Here is a 17787-nt window from a genome sequence, read left to right on the forward strand (position 1 = left end):
AATGCAACTTATTTATTAATTACTGAAAAACCATTACCATTTATGAAAAACAAACCGACATTAGAGCCTACCAGTTTCGCCAGCAAAATGTCTGGCTTTTTCAAGGCATTTATGGAGACATGAAAACTAGTAAATGCAAATTGAAAGGAACATAAAAAACATTGTAAACCAACTAATAGCTAAGGTACACATTCGCGTGACAGAGAGGACTTCTTGTTCTTATTCATTATCACACAAGCGTGTTTGTTGTAAACGTGTAATGTAATTACTGGCTAGCTGTAGTTCAGATTGATTTGGAGAGAGAGGATCAGGTTTTTCCACAAACTGTTTAGGAATAGCACCCAGATTTCTGTGGAGGTTTCCACCGGTTATTAACACTATTGTGGCTTCCTTGAATAAACGATGTCTGTAGTCAACATCCAGATATGGCATGGAGCTGTTTTGCCACTCTATCGTGTGGTTAGATGTACAGAAATCATGTGCTAAGCCGGAAGAGATACTTCTGTTGTGGTTTACATCACCAACATGTTCTTTTTGTCTGATTTCTAAACTCCGTGAAGTTTAGAAATCAGAACCTCAACAGAAATTGGGGTACAATCCTAAACAGTTCGTGGAAAAACCTGATCCTCTCTCTAAATCAATCTGAACTACAGCTAGCCAGTAATCACTTTACACGTTTACAACAAACATGCATGCGTGATAATGAATAAGAACACTAAGTCCTCTCTGTCATGCGAACGTGTAACCTTAGCTACTAGTTGGTTTACAACGTTTTTTATGTTCCTTTCAATTTGCATTTACTAGTTTTCATGTCTCCGTAAATGCCTTGAAAAAGCCAGACAGTTTGCTGGCGAAACTGGTAGGCTCTAATGTAGTTTTGTTTTTCGTAAATGGTCAGTAATTAATAAATAAGTTGTATTTGAATTATATAAACGACCAAATTTGTTTAGTTTAAATAGTTTAGTTTAAATTTCTCAACTATCTGTCGTAAGGTGAAAATCTGTTCCTGACATCCTCTATTTGGTCTGAATCCAGCTTGTTCTTCACCAAGCTTTTCTTCCACAAATCTTCTGAACGTTTCTCAAGTATACTTGCATATATCTTACCAGCAATACTCAGTAATGAAATGCCTCTGTAATTCTCACATTCAGTTTTATTTCCCTTTTTATATATGGGTACTATGAGAGCTCTACTCCAATCATCTGGAATTCGTCCCTCTGTTCAGGCCTTCTGAACTATGCAGTGCAGCCACTGTACGACTTTCATAACTCCATACTTGAGCATTTCTGGTCGAATATCATCTACTCCTGCTGCCTTTCCACATTTCAGGCTTTTGGTGGCTTTTTCTACTTCAAGTATGGATATGTATTCCTGACTACATGCCTGGTCAGTGTTTTTTACCACTGTGCTGTCCTCACTGCTTGTTTCATTTAGCAGTTTTTCAAAGTAATTACTCCATACGTCAAGGATATCTTTTTCTCCTGTTTTAATGTCACCTTTATCATCTCTAATTCCTTTTACAGCACTCTTTCCTCCATTTCTGAGCTTCTTCAACAACCTCCAGAATATCTTGCCACCTTCTTGCCAAAGTCCTCCCATGGCTTTTGTTTAGCCAGTTATTTAGCTTTCTTACATTTGTCTCTGTATTCTTTGAGAGCAAAAGCGGACTTATTTGCCAGGAACTTTTGATCAGAGAGTAGTTTATTCAAGAGTAGAGTCCAAAAGATAACCTGTGATTAGTGGTGTGCTGCAGGGTTCTGTTCTAGGACCTCTACTTCTGTGTCCACCATGGAGTTCTGATTTTTCTATTTTTGCACACCACCTCACTACATGCCTCTCTAGCTGAATCGAGCAGTGTTTTCTTGAGGGCTTGCACCGAATCTCCAAGGTTTGGTTCCTGCTCTCAAACTCTTTCATTTTTTCTTGAATAATATTTGTGTATTTTAGTCTACAGTTCACATCTGAGAGCTGCTACTTTTATTCTCCATAAAACTTTCTTACATGTTCTTCTTTTCAATATGAAATTCAATTTTATCCTGCACAAGACTAAATAGTGATCACTTCCAATTTCAAATCCTCTGTACACTGGTGTCCTGCACCAGGGAGGAAACATCACTATTAACAATAACATAGTCAATGAGACTTTTCTCATTCCTTGCTTCTTCTCTCCATGTGAATTTGTGTGCACATTTTTGTTGGAACATGGTGTTAGTAATAACCAGTCCATGTCCTGAGCAGAAATCCAACAGATATTTGCCATTATTATTAGCTTTGCTCTTTTCTCCAAATTTTCCCAAAATATTTTTGTATGTCTGACAATCATTTCCTACTCTGCTATTTAGATCCCCAACAAAGACCAGCTTTTCCTTTTTCATTGTGTCAGTTGCTTTTTCTAAAGCCTCAAAAAATTCCTCCACTTCTACCTTAGTAGAACCTTCTGTGGGACCATAGGCACAAATAAGTCTCATTGTCCAATTCCCCATTCTCATATTTGCCCACATCACTCTGTATGAGGCTGCCTGCCATTCAAGAAGATTAGCCTCGTATTTAGTGTTGAATAATATGGCCACTCCTTCTTTTCCTTCATTGTCATTGCATTAATATAATTTGTATTTATTGCTCAAAAGGTTCTCACCTGCTTTTGTTTCAGTCACCCCTATTATTTTGATCTGGTACTTATCTAATTCCTCAGTTCGCTCCATTTCTTTGCCATTCAGACCTCTTATGTTGATAGTATCGATCTTTAACTCTAGTGATGTTGAGTTGGGGTGTGTTTTCAGATTTGTTCCAATAGCTGTCTTTTCGCTGTTTGCCCTGGTTTCTTGGCGAAAACAACGGGGACCTTGTTTAACTGGGCAACGCCCCAGCTGGCACTTAATTCTGTCATGTTGTACTATCATTTAAAATTTTGGTTTAAGCCAATAAGAATACAATTTGGTCAGCTAGATCCCAAATTGCCAGCCCATCCTCATCCTTTCAGTATCCCGGTACATACCTAACAGGTGAGTATTGGACATTAGGTCCGAAGCCTTGGTCGGTTCTCTGCATTCCTTTGAAGGCTATGTGGAGGTCTCATCTCAGTTATATAGCTTTGACCCCTTAAGCACCCCATGGAACCACACTCGTATGTTAATCTCAGTCCTGCAGATATTTGGTCATAGAAGTACATGAAGAATATCTTGCATATAACTCACATGGTATATATATATTTTGGATATTTGCTTCTTTTCTTGAAAACATACTTATTTTATTATGTCCAAAATTATTAAATGTTTGATTGGATTATATCAGAAGATTATAGGATATTTCATGCAAATAAAGGTTTTAATTCTAAAATATGAGAAGTACTACACATATAAAAAAAGTTGTCAGAATCCTCATGCATTCATGTTCACACCTGAACGAGCATAAGGTCTAAATTACAAATTTCCACCTGGCCCTATTCTGTGCTCCTTAGTTCATCTATGTCCTGCTTTTTCTGTTCTCCTACAACTCTTCTGTTTATACCCAGGGACATTTTTGTTCTATCTCTGTTTCTCTTCCCTAAGGAGTTCCAATCTAGTGCTTGTTGAACCATATTGTTTTTCTGGTTTTCTTATGACATGTCTGATCCAACTCAACTTTCTTAGATTAATATCATACATTATTGTTTTTTTGGGGTTTTTTTTGCCATAATTCTTTATTGGACATCTTGACTGTATACAAAATTCTTCTTATTCACAAATATTTGTAATTTATTTCTTGTTACTTTTGTTATTGTCTATGTTTCTGACCAAAGATGTAAAACTGATCTGACATTTTATGAAATAGTATGATTTTATTTTTTAAGCTGATTTCCACAATTTTACCAGCATATTGAATGCTTTTTGTGCACTCTGTATCTCAGATTTTGTCGTCTTCTTCTGTTCCTGCTTATGTATTTGTTATTGACCCTATGTAATTAAAGCTAGTAGACATATACTATCTGCATCACATTTCTCATAACTCAGTCTACAACAACTAAGAATATTTGGGAGAATATGCAACCCTGTTTGACTTTGAACTGAACTTCTGAATGCTCTCTGTTATGGATAATTTGTATTTTATAGTTTTCATTGATTTTTTTTTAGTTAACAATTTTACACGGTGTTCCATAACGAGATATTAATTTTCTTATGACATCTCTATTAATACTGTCAAAGACCTTTTTCAAAATTAGTAGAATTGATATAAAGGTTTGACTGCTATTCTATTGACTGTTCTATTACTATTCTGAGTGTTTGTTGGTTGATTGATACATAATCTGTTGGCTCTGAATCCTACTTGTGTTTTTCTTAGCTCTATCTATTTCTCTTTTTATTTGCTCTAGCATTGTTCTTGTTAGTTTTTCTTGTTGTGTATTGTATGATATTCCTCTCCAAGTTCTTGCAATCAATTAAATCTCCTTTCTTTGCTATTTTAACTAAATAGTCCAGTGTTCAACTCTTCTGGCCATTCTTCTTGAATCTATATTCAATTAAGAAGTGAATGGAGTATGTCCCCTGTTAATCTTCTTGCCATGTATGCTTATTGTTTTACCATTTTTGTTTTCTTTAAGTGATTTTTGTGTTTAACTTTTCTTTATTCCTTGGTGTCAATTTTCTTTGTTTTTTCTCCCTCTTTGGTATATCTATTTCATGTTTTTCTCTATTAATTATTTATTTAAAATGTTTCACCTTATCATCTTATTTTCTTTTAGTTATTGCTTATTTTATTTCCTTCTTTGTCTCTAATAATGTCTTCTCTCCCTTACCTGCTATTTCCCTTGTTATACTGTATGGTGTTTTGGTATTTCTTTTTTTTTTTTTTAAAGCTTCTGCTTCTTTTAGTGAATTTTTGATAAATTCCCTTTTATCTTTCCTTACCCTTGTCTTGACTTCTTTGTGTCTGCAATTTCTTTTGAAGAATGCTATTATTGAATTCCATTATTATTTGTACCAAGCTTGTGGGAGACTGCAAGTGTGGTGACAACAGAATGAGGCCATGGCCCCATTATGCCAGGTCAGCTCTGTTCAAGGAGGTGGTGATTCTTTGATGGTTTGGAGAGCCTTCTCATGTGACACATTAGATCTCTTAGTGTATCTGAAGAGGTCCCTAAATGCTGTGAGCTACCAGAATATGGCCTTCAATTAGAATTGAAGGAAATACAGGAAGATAGTTTTGGACTTCATATATGAGGATATCCATCACTTGTCTTTCTTTTTTACTTTTTCTGTACTATCATGATATATTGTTTTAATATCTGTCCATATTTCTTCAATACTCTTGTGCTTACATTCCTTTTGTCCAGTCTATGTGAAAGCCTCAAATCTATTTTTAACCTCCACTGTATACTTCTTTTTAGTTTCCACATTTTAAGTTCATTTATATCATATGCTTTATTTTTCATTTCCTTTATGGCCATTAGTCTTATTTTTACTTTTCCCATTAGTAAGACATGATCTGTATAGGCATCTGCCTTCTTATTGCTTTCACATCGAGAGAGAGAGAGATCCTCTCCATTTTTGTTGTATCATTATATGGTCTATTTGATTTTTTGTTTTCCCATATGGTGACATCCATGTTGCCTTATGAATGTTTTTGCTTAAACATTGTTCTTCCTATTACTAGTTCATTCTGTATTTAGAAGTTCACAAGCATCTCTCTTTTTGTCGCCACACGAGCTTGGTACAACTAATAATGGAATTCATCAGACCACATGACTCTGGTCCACTTTGTAGAAGTCTAGTTTTGATGATCCTCACACCAGGCAAGGTGCAATGCTCAATGACGAGCCGTCAATATTGGTACACAATTAGGGCTCCAGCTCTCGTAGCCCATGGTATGCATGGTACGCTGTACTCTTCACTCACCGACACTGCTTGAATCTTCGATCTTCCCTACGTCAACCCTTAGTCATCAATGCCATGTGATCAGACATGTGGCATGGATGACTGGGGGTTGATGACTGGAGGTTGATGGCATTGATGACTTGCTCGCTGGTATTTTTGTTGATGGTATAATACTTGCGGTAGAACCTTGATACGGTTGCCCTCAAGAACTCTAGTGTTCTTTCCACTTGGGCAATAGAATGACCCTCCTGTAATTGCACTAATAATACGTCCACAATTAAAGTCGCTAAGATCGCCACATTTACCCATGTTTGTAGATTGTAATACATTGTTGGGAAGTACCGATATCTGCCTATTTACCATCTGCATTCAGTTTGGATACGTTTCACTCTGCACGGGGGGGGAGATGCCAGTGTCAAATTCCCATCACCCCCTACCTCTAATGTTTTGTCCATTGAGTGTAATTTTGATATCACCAAAATATGACACAAAAAAAATCAGAAGACTTGCATAAAACAGCTGAAATGGTTGGTCTTAATAATATATGAAAATCATCAAACCACCATAATAAAACCAAAATAAAGACCTTTAATAGCAATGTTAAGGCTGTGTTATTATATGGATGAGAAGCATGGAAGCTGGCCAAAAAATAGGAAGCTAAATTAAACAGTTTTCGAACAAAATGTCTGGTAAAATATAAAAAAAATATTTTTGCTCCAACATATAACAAATGATGAGCTGACTGCACAAAAAAGCATCACTGATGAAATAAAAATATGCAGATGAAAATGGATTGGATACACAGTGAGAATGGACAGCAGAGAGATTCTTAAAGTGGCAGTAGCTTTGACATGGATCCCAGAGTAAACAGAAACAGGGAAGTCCTAAATTAACTTTACAGAGAATGACAGAAAAAGAAAGAAGACTCATTGGCTGGAAGAGCTGGGGAGAAGCCAACTGGTGATGTAAGACAGAGGTATCTGGAAGAAATGGATCTTGGCCTTATGTGGCATGAGGACAAAGAGGATAAAAAAAGGGAGCAGAAATTATAATGTCAAGAAGTCAAGAAAAGCATTAATTGAATGGGAACCCCATTACAGAAAAATGTATAAAGGCAAGATTTAACTCAGAATTCTATAAGGTGACAGTAATAAACGGACATGTACCAATCAATAATGCAGAAGAAAAAGGAAAGTGTGAATTTTATGATATGCTGTAAAAAGTCATGGATGAATCAAATCCAATAGATGTCATTATAGTAAAGAGATGCCTAAATGCCTAAACAGGAAATGATTGCACAGGAAAAGAAATGATAATGGAAAGAGAGGGTGAAAATGGTGAGATTTATTTCCAGAGATCCCAAGGTCTCTGGAATGAAATCTGATCGAAACTTTCCAGGATGCCGTAGAGCAAGACATCAGATCCATGTATCCAGGACTGACATCTAAGGCAAAGTTGTGGACAATGCTACAACAGGCATGGTTGGAATTACATCCGGCATCTAGTGATCAATGCCTTGGAGAGTACAGGCTGTTATTCGCACTAGAGGAGGACCAATACACTATTAGTTATGTATCTCTAATGTTTTGTCCATTGAGTGTATATCATCAGCATTAATCTAGATCATCTAACTGTGACATAGGATTCCATTCAATTCCTCTTCTTGCACCTGTAACTTCTTATAATCCAATAAATGACTATATTCAGCAATAACCCACACAATCCTGCCCTACACCAGATCTCTTCTCAAACCATTCGAATGCTGTTTGCTGTGCAATAATACAACTTTTACTTCCTTTATACATTTTTTCGATTATTTTGACATATTTGTTAGGAATTCCATAACTTAATAATTAACTGAAATGTTTCTCAGTCAGTACTGTCAAACATTAGAAACATTGAGAATGAGTTTTATTTCTTTGAAAAAACTTATCAACAGTAGTTTGAACAGTGCTGGCCTTCTCTCATTGTATAACTTATTATGCAACGAGCATCTTTTCCATGTTTGAGGAATTCATACTCCTTTCTAAGTTTGGATCAGCTTCCAATATTTTATCTTTTGCACTTTCAGTGTCATCTTTCTAAGATCATAGACTTCAAATGTTGAAATAACTCCTTGGTCCATTGGCTGGATTAATGAAGTTGTGTTTGATGGTAAAAGCAAATTTTCACATTTTCATTAAGGTCCCCAGGAGAATCTGGGTGACATTGAATGTTATCCAGCAGTAGTAGTGCTTTAAAAGTTATTTTGCCTACAGTATATCTCTACTGCTGGATATAAATGCAATTGAATCCAGTCTTGAAACAAAGTTATCATAACCCATAAGCTTTTATTTTCACACCAAATGACTGGTAGAGATGCTTTCATGATATACTTACTTAAAAGATGCTTGCAGATTCTCAGTGACCAGTCACCAACAGACTTTGAAAAAAGTCACATCATTGGTCACTGATTATGATATGCATATGTTATTTGGTGATTTGAGCAAGCAGCGAAGTTGTTACTCAATGCATTTACTTACAGGTAATGGTTACCGTGGTAACTGAAATTTGAACTGTGGTTTTACAGAACTGGTGTTATTTAACTAACCATGGGGACTGAAATTTGTGCATGCTGAAACCATGCATAGTTTGAAATATAGCACAACTGTTATGTATTTGCAAAAATAATAAATTCACTATATAATACATACATACATATTTCATTTATTATTTGTTACATAATATTAGACAATACTTAATCATAACCTAAAGATGATAGGTTATGATTTACAAAGATGAAGATAATATGACAATCTTCATCCTTGCTAATATTTGACACAGTTTGCTTCTTCACACCGTATTTTTAAGAGACACACACATGATGGATTCTGCATTTTTTAATTTAACAATCAGTTTTAATTTCTGTTTTAAGTTAAATGTATTCTTCTTTTTTTTCTTTTTTTTTTTTTTTATCCAATATGGATTATGTTGAAGAAAAAAAAAATTGTGATTCAGAACAAACTAAAACGTGATGATTTACACATGCATTACAATTATAATGTCATGCCTACTTTACTTCTCTAATTTTGTTGTCACACTATTATAAAATGTGAGTAATATACAACATCAATTACTTTAAAAAAATAAATAAATTGTGATGCAGAAAAAATTTAACACATGCATTACGATTTTGGTATCATGCCCATTTTACTTATCTAATTTTGCTGTTCCTATTATAAAATGTGAGTAATATCCAACATGGATAACTTAAAAAAGAATTCTGGCAGAACAAACTAAAGATAATTTGCACGTGCATTACTATTGCGGTATCATGCCAGTGGCAGCTATATTTTGACACACATATAATGGAGAAGTGCAGGAGTAATACCAACCTATATATGCTCCTTGCTTCTAGCTTATGAGTTCTCACAGAATTTTTTGTATATTTCTTTTAAGCTAAAAATTATTATCACAGCTTAATTGATTAACAGTATACAGATATTATGACTTATTTATTTACATACTATAATTTTGCATCTTAACTGCTGGATGAACAGTACCCAACAGAACATTTCATTTATTAAATCAGAGTCCATTAAATTGAGGATATACTGTATTGCCAGGACTTGAGATAACATTTCTCCCATTTCAGTACTTGTTCTGAATAAAGTTAAGCATCCATATGGTGAACAGGATTACACTAATTTAAACTTGGATATATAGATACTTCTGCAGTACCCAGTCAGTGAAATCATCTTCCACGAATATTCCATCAGTCTACCAGGTAATCCTCACCATCCTACTAATATCCTTAACTTTTTCTTAACCAGTTCTGCTTGCAAATTTTCTATAGCAGATATCAGCTCTCCTCTTGACAATTCGCATCATAAGCTCATCTAAATTTCTTTTACTATGGTGTATTGCCAGGACTTCACTTAACCATTCTCAGTCCTATGTCCTTTGGCATTTCAGTGGTGCACTAAATGGAATAACCTTGGTAATTTCTGTTCCTCTCATTCATGGGCTGATTAACACCCAAAATCTTTGACCACTATCCAAACTTAGATTCTCTGTGGTATGACATGCCGAGAAAAATATTCAAAATATCACAGATAGCATGAAACCCAAACTCCAACTTCATACTCAGTCTGTTACAGCTTTCAAGGGATTCATAAAAACTGCAAGAAATTTAAATGAAAGAGCCAAATGCAGAAAACTTGCCTTTTTGTTCAAATGGCATTTGATCCTTCTTTTCTCCTGCCAGAGCCATTGGGAAACTTATGTCATTCCATGCTCCCATCTCTTACTAATCCTGATTGCATTTATCACCAAAAAATATTGCAGTCCTCCTGGCATCCTTTTCCTACTCTTGTGCATTTACAACTATGGCATATTACCTCCCTCATTACTAGAAACAGATCATCACATTCCTTCTATAGTCCTTCAATAGAAGGAAATTTGAAAAGGAATCCTTAATTACTTGAATACCAACAGGTCAACAAGTCCAGATAGTAGCACTCTTATTGTGTTAAATACTTATATTACAGAATTGACACCTATCCTTTGTCAATCTTTCCGACTCAACTTTCCACATACCCTACAATACAGAAGCCCATTATTATTATTATGTAGGCTTCTCAAGAGTCAAGAGTCTAGGGTCTCATAATGACTAAATACTTAGCATCTCTTTCTCTCTCGTTCTGTCTCTCACTCTCTTTGAAAAAACATTTACCAATGATACATTCATAATATCCACTAGTAATCCATTTCATGTGCTCATTATATGCTGTGTGAAAAATCTAGACCTTACATGCATTCTAACTAAACCCTTACCCATTGTAAGAGATTACTCTACCCTGAGTGCTCCTTCCTATCTAGCATGAGTTGTAAAATCCCACTTGTGTGTCTACCATAAGAAACTTTGAAGACCATATTCCCTCAGGCTGCCATTATATTCATAGTTTCACTCTGGATTATGTTGGTTAGACTTTGTGCTCTCTAATTTCACTGCTATTTATTAAAGTGATTTTTACCCAGTTTCATGACCCAAATGACAGTATAGCAATAGATGTAAAGGAACTGAAGAATTCAAATAAAGTAGAAAATATCTTATTCAACAAAAAGATATTTTCTACTTTAATATTGGTCAAGCAAGTGCCTATGAACTATGTATACATATGCAGCATGAAGCAAAGGTGGCAGCAACAAAGCCGAGCACTGACAGAGCAGTACCAATCTCACCAACTCTGACAGGCCAGCTGAAGTTTAGAAGTGCCATAACGACAAGGCAGAGATAACAGATAAGAAAAAGAGCCTTCAGCGTAGTGTGATTTTTGCTGTCAGTTGATGCATGCTAATTGTGCAAAGATTGACAAATCAGCAATAACACTCCCGATCAATCTCAGCCAGCCATTCTTTTGTCTCTTGTGCCTCCTCTTTGTTAAACAGTTTCAAAATTTCAGAGAGGATATGGACAGCCTAGAGCAGCACATTATTATTCTTCATGATGCATCTTAATGTTGACATGCTTACCACCAAAAATGCAAGTGACTTCACAATCTCATTGCCATGTCAGTTGTGAAGCATCATGGAGGTAGAGAATAAAAATTACACCTTAAAGTGAAATACACCTTTCATTTCTAAACAGACATGATGCTAAATGACAACATCTGAAAGCTTACCGAATAATGTAAATTCTACCCCAGGAAAATAATCAGATTTCACTGCTTCGGGTCCACAAACACTCGAAGTGATGATACAATTCTTCCGTGCCTAGAAAAGTGACTTGCGGATCAGATTGGTGTTCATAACCTCCATGAATAACATGTCAGAAAGTACTGCTGTCATTTCATCTATATGATCCTGGCCAGATCTCACTTATGCCCAGCAGGAACAAGGTAGAAAATTATGGCAACAACTTGAAGAAAAATGACAAAATGAAGATGACACATGAACAATTAATTATAATGAAAAAAGGAGTACTAATATGAAAATCCAGTCCTACTACCAGCCAGCACAGAAACTCGAACACTGTCACTACAAATGAGTGTGACCAATGTGGTCAACTGCAAATCTTGCAGAATCTTTCTAATACACTACAGACCAGTATATATAGCCTCTGTTCAAACCTCATTGATGTTAATTTCCATCTCAATTCTACAAAACCCCACTTACTTTACCTGACAGAAACACAAATTGCTACGTCCCAAAGCACTACTTACTCATCTTTCCCAGTCACACACTCTTCCACTGCATTCACCTGAGAGGTGGAGTTTTTACATGTGTTCGCTCCAACATACCATGTCAAAGAATGCCCATCCTGTAATCTCACGATTTTGACCTTCTCTAGCTGAAAATGTAACCCATTCTATTAAATTCATTTGTTGTCTCCTACCACTCTCCTAATGTCACCAACCATTCTGAATTTTTTGATTTCCTTTCCTTAAAAGTCGATATTCTTTAGTCCAACTTTACTAACAGTGAGGTCATTTTCCTTTCGAGACTTTAATGTTCACAACACAACCTGGCTCTCAGATCAAGCAGACAGAGAGGCTGAGTCATTTGCCATCACTAATGACCTTACACAAAAGTACACATCTACCCGAATACCAGATAATCACAACCACTTTCCAAATATCTTAGAGACCTCTTCTGTAGTGACCCATCCAAGTACACCATTAATGGAGTCCGTCCTCTAGGTAGTTCAGAAGACAGTCTCGTGTGCTAATCTATGCTCATATCCACACATCACAAGAAAGCCAAGTAAGGCAATCTATGAAACTACTATGCTACATTTCCTTGGATGGATTATTGCCTCCAGCCATCTGATCCAAACCTATGTGCTGAACATATTACTGAAAGAATTCTTATCAGCATGGAAACGTTTATTCCAATTTCCACCTTAAATTTCTGTCCCCTATCTAAGCCTTGGTTCTACCACAAGCATACCATAACTAGCTTGCATTCAAACCCCATCCACCTATACTGTCTGTATCAAAGCCTGGAATAGTTGCAAGAAACTATTCTGGACTTTCGACACATCAATAAATGACTTTGAAAGAGTTAAAAGGAGGAAACTTGCATCCTGTCCACATGGCAGCCATGCATTCTGGCTAGCCATGGCTGTTGGTCACAACTTCTGCCCAACACTGCTCCAACCACTCTTGCATCCTGTTGTCTCTGTTGCATCATCACCCACCAAAAAAAAAACCAATCTGCTGGATTCCTACTTCTCTTCCAACTCTTGTACTGTTGTATATTAAAGATGCCAAGAAATTATATACTTGGTTAAATTCTTTATCCAAGTGTAAGCAAACAGAGTTTGCACCTGAAGTATTTTCAGTGATGTGAAGTCATTAACTTCTGTAGAAGTTAATGACTTCACATATCCCATAATGCAAATGACTTCACATATAGTATCCCATAATGCAAAGCAGATATCCTTATGGGTATATACAATGCTATGAATTTTGGGAATGGTCACTACCCAGACTGGTTTTGACCTTCATTGAGGTCTCATCAGTGGGAGCCAGATCCAGAGGTGATACCAAGATTATGAGTAGCCAAAAGGTGCCACACCTTATTATTAACATACTCTGGATTAGAGATAGTTGTTGGTAGTTTTTCCACTTGGTTATACTATAAATTAAAGATACCAAGAAATTATATATTTGGTTTAATCTTTATCCAAGTGTAAGCAAACAAAGTTTGCCCCTGAAGTATTTTCAGGACTGGGATAACTTATATATAGAAGCTGATGACTTCACAGTATCCCATATTGCAAAGCACATATCCTTATGGCTATGTATAATGCTATGCATTATACTGCTGATTTTGTTAAATGTCCCCCCCCCCCAACCATCCCGCACACACTCTACACTCAATGCCCATTGTGTCCTTTCGAGAAAAAGAGATCACGCGAATTTTGCTCCAATTGAATACTAAAAAAAAAGTCTCCTGGCCCCCTGATGACATTCCTCTGATTGTTCTAAAGTTCTGTACTCCCATGTTGACTCCCATTCTGGGTGTTATTACACACACACATTCTTATTTCACTGGTATATACCCTGCAATAAATAGCTCATATTCCACCTATCCCTAAAAAGTGAGACAAATCAGTACCTTCAAACTACCATCCAATTTCTCATACTCCAGTTCTTTCCAAAGTAATGGAAAGAGTTATCAACATCCAATGCTATGCTATCTTGGAGCCTCTTGGCTAATAAATAATGACTCCCAGTATGGTATCCATCATTCTCGTTCAACAGGTAATCTACTCCCTTATATCACCAATATCTTGACGAATACCATGGAAAAGTTTGTGAGTGTTAAGTGGTTGCCCTTGATATCTCCAAGGTCTTGACTGTTCTTGCACAAAGTGTTAAGTAAACTCTCATCATTTGGTATTCCCCCAACTTCTGCAGATGGACTGCCAGCTTTTTGATTATACACTTCCCTCTGGTGATGGTTCCTTATCTTCTACCAGTGCAGTGGTCCCACGAGGCTCTATTCTCTTATCTGCCCTATTCCTTCTATATATAAATGACTTACTCCAGCTGATTGCCAACTCAGTACATAGTTTTACTGATTACAACATATTGCATTCTTCCCTTTCATTTGACAAATTCAGCAATGCACAAATCACCGCAGTCTCCAGAGCCTTAAAGACTACCACCTTAAATACAGATGTCCAAAACACTCATTAGTGGGGTTTAGATAATCTGTCTATTTGAGAGCAAGCAAAACACAACTCTGGCATGTTTCATACAAAAAAAAAAACGCATATGTTCCATCCTTACTTTTGACAACACCCAAATCCCATGCATGATGTGATTTATCTCCTTTTTATTATCTTCTGAAGATAACACTAACCTCAAATCTTCCTTGGCACAAACATATTACAAATATTGCCTCTACTGCCTCCAAAAAATAAGGTTTTCATTTTGCTTGAGGCATTACTTTAACTCCAAACATCTTCATAACTTTATACAAATCACAAATCTGTCCAGCTGAATATTACTCCTGGGGTGGTGCCCTAAAGATACCGGACTCTGTACAGAAATGGCAGTCAGACTGATCAATGACTCCCTCACTCACCAATATATTTGACTCGGTTTCGTACAGGTGGTCAGTTTCCACTGCTCGCATCATCTAGAAATCTACAGCTATTGTTCATCAGAATTAGTTCAAATGCATCAACTAATCAACACTCCCTGACAGTGCATCTCCAAACTCAAAGAACATATTTCTACTCCTGTTTGTCCATCCCTTTCACTGCTGCCCACTGGAACAGTCTGCCACCTTATGATTTTCCCAAGGAATATAATTCACAGCTCTTGAAGATAAATACAAACAAGTTCTTTCTTGCTCATCCATAGTACTAGTGTACTATTGGTTAATCCAGCATTAGTAAGGTGGGGTGTCAGAGACCCCAAAGATATAGAAAGAAATAACTGTGACACCCCCTTACTAGCGCTGGGTTAACCAACCTCTCGTGAATGGGTTTTCCATATTAAAAACTAAATAAATAAATAAAAAATCCATTTCTTGCTTATCATCTCTTCCTTACCTGCCTGTGGATCATTTCATTTATCCCCTCATCTCTGAGCATCATAGTCAAGAAAATAATTTGTGATTTTGACAGTAGAGGCAATATTTGTAATATGTTTGTGCCAAGGGAGATTTAAGTTAGTGCTATATTAAGAAGCTAATAAAAAGGAGATAAATCACGCCATGTATGGGATTTAGGTGTTGTCAAAACACGAGTTATTCTTACGATTCATGTTTTGAATGTAGTGACTGGTCTGTCTTCCTGATGATGTCCACATTATGTTGGTAGAAATGTATAAGTATTTTGATAAAATTCTATGTTGTTGTATGTGTGTAAGCTGTATACGTATCTATAGATGTGTCCCATTGTGTTTCATAGATAGTCTGCTTATCTGAAGAGTATCTGATACTTTTTTTTTTCCTTATAGTTTTTTTTCTATAATAAATCTTAATAAAGTGTCCAATGCATAGATGGATCCATTTTAGTCATAGAATAATTTATTTTGTTAGAGAATAATTTTGTTTAAATAGATCAAATTCTTTATGATGGTGATGTTTAAATTTTTAATGTTAAAAGTCTTGGATACATGAAAATTTGGTTTTAATGCAGTTGTAATCACCGAAAAAAAATGCAAGTTTTTAATCTCTTTATTTAAAAAAATACTTAATATATTCACATAGAAGAAAACTTAAACTTTGTGTGCTTTTGGGGGGGGGGGGGGGTTTGCACAAGTCATTGATGAAAATTTTGTATAGGTTTGTTGTATTTCATGTGACAAATAGCAACAAACTTTTCAAATATATTTCACGATAGATTGTTACATAGATGAATCACATGAGTCATACACAAAAAAGAAATTCATTGATAAGTAGAAAATGCAATAATTTAACTGTTTGTGGACCCTCTTATCAATGAGCTTAAGGGATAATTGGGGTCCACTTTGCAGTACTGTAGTATTTAAGAGTGGACCCTTGCATACTACACTTCTGGTAAGGAAAGGACAAGTAGATACTGTAGTTTTGCACTTGTCTTTTCAGAGGATAGGGTAGCAAATCCTATTACAGTTGATGAAAAGGTAAAGAATACTATCTCTGTGTCTATCTATTAATCTTAGCATTAGATATTTTGTAGTTTTCATATTTCAGGTAATTCCTAAAATTTGACTAATAAAGTAGGAAGCAAACATCTTAGATATAGATATTTATATATACTAGTATAGTGCTTCTCAACCAGCAGCATATGAAATATCACCCAATGTTATGCTTTTAGATAAACCATTCTATAAACTAGAATGAGTAGAATTAAAACTGTTAGAAGTATAGTACTTTAACATACATTGTAACCCAGTGGATAGCACAATTATAATCCCAAAACCTTTCAGTAGGTCTGTGAAATTACACAGAACAAAGAGTATGCCTAATAATTGGGATTAATATGCTGATTATCCACTCTCAAGGCTGGAACTATAAGTCTGAGCAGCATTGATAACTGGATGATACAAATTAATTGACATAGGGTTATAAATATCTAATAAATATGGCAAGGAATGACCAAAGTAATAGTTTTGCTATAGTGAATTTCCTTTACAATAGCATTGATGCTCTGAGTCATTACATTATTAATGAATTCACTTCGATGGTGGTTATGGAGAAAGTTTAAATTTGTCTTTTTAAATCCTTTCTGGAAAAAAAAAAAAAAAAAAAAAAAAAAAAAGGCTATGATCATTAGACCGTGTATTCAAAGATTGAGGAGCACCTGTACTAGTTTACTTAGGTGTTAAGGTTCAGGTTTTTTTTTTTTTTTTTTTTACAACCTCATATATAAATTTCACACTATTCTATAACAGATTTGCAAACAATATTTTTTTAGGTAAAACCGATTACTTTTCTACAGGTCAAAGTAATAGGAAGTGGAAGAATCTTTACTTTGTGCTTAGTGCCAAGGAACAACAGCTGCTCTTCTTTGATAATCCACGGGTTAGTAACTTCTCCAAAGAGTTTCCATAGTTTGACTAGGAGTATGGTAGGAAGTGAAAATAAATAATCCCTTGTGCATTTATCTCACATTGTATCTCATTGGCAATTCTTATGAAAATATTAATTAATAATACAAGTCAAAGAACTTTGTCGAATGAATGTTTACCGCCAAAATGGGTAAATATATATAGAAAGAGAAAGAAAGTTTATTATTTGGAATTTACTGGATTAGATAATTTTACCCAATCAGCTTTTCATTGTATTTTAGCTAGTATAAAAGTATATTTTATAAGCCTGCATTTTTAACTCTTTATTTATTTAATTTGTTGTTTGAAACTGGATTCAGTTTTAAATTGATATAGTATATACCAATTTTGAACTCTGAAGTAAGGTTAATTGAAATATGGTCACATTTGACTGGGATAACGAA

At 35.4% G+C, this 17787-nt stretch overlaps 1 protein-coding gene across 6 annotated transcripts in view; it reads left to right on the forward strand.

The window, feature by feature from the left end:
* vap (RAS p21 protein activator vap) overlaps window positions 1–17787 on the forward strand; it is a 689463-nt gene that overhangs the window by 219583 nt on the left and 452093 nt on the right. For 4 of the 6 annotated variants that reach the window (XM_090406565.1, XM_090406568.1, XM_090406566.1 and 1 more), the window contains exon 10: window positions 17251–17357. In XM_090406565.1, the coding sequence (XP_090262691.1) occupies window positions 17251–17357 (107 nt within the window). The remainder of the gene's footprint in view (window positions 1–17250; window positions 17358–17787) is intronic. The other 2 variants (XM_090406567.1, XM_090406564.1) reach the window with 1 other exon arrangement.

The sequence above is a fragment of the Typopeltis vanoorti genome, chromosome 16, assembly GCF_054136105.1.
Source record: "Typopeltis vanoorti isolate ZY-2024b chromosome 16, IOZ_Tvanoo_1.0, whole genome shotgun sequence".
NCBI classification, from domain to species: domain Eukaryota; kingdom Metazoa; phylum Arthropoda; class Arachnida; order Uropygi; family Thelyphonidae; genus Typopeltis; species Typopeltis vanoorti.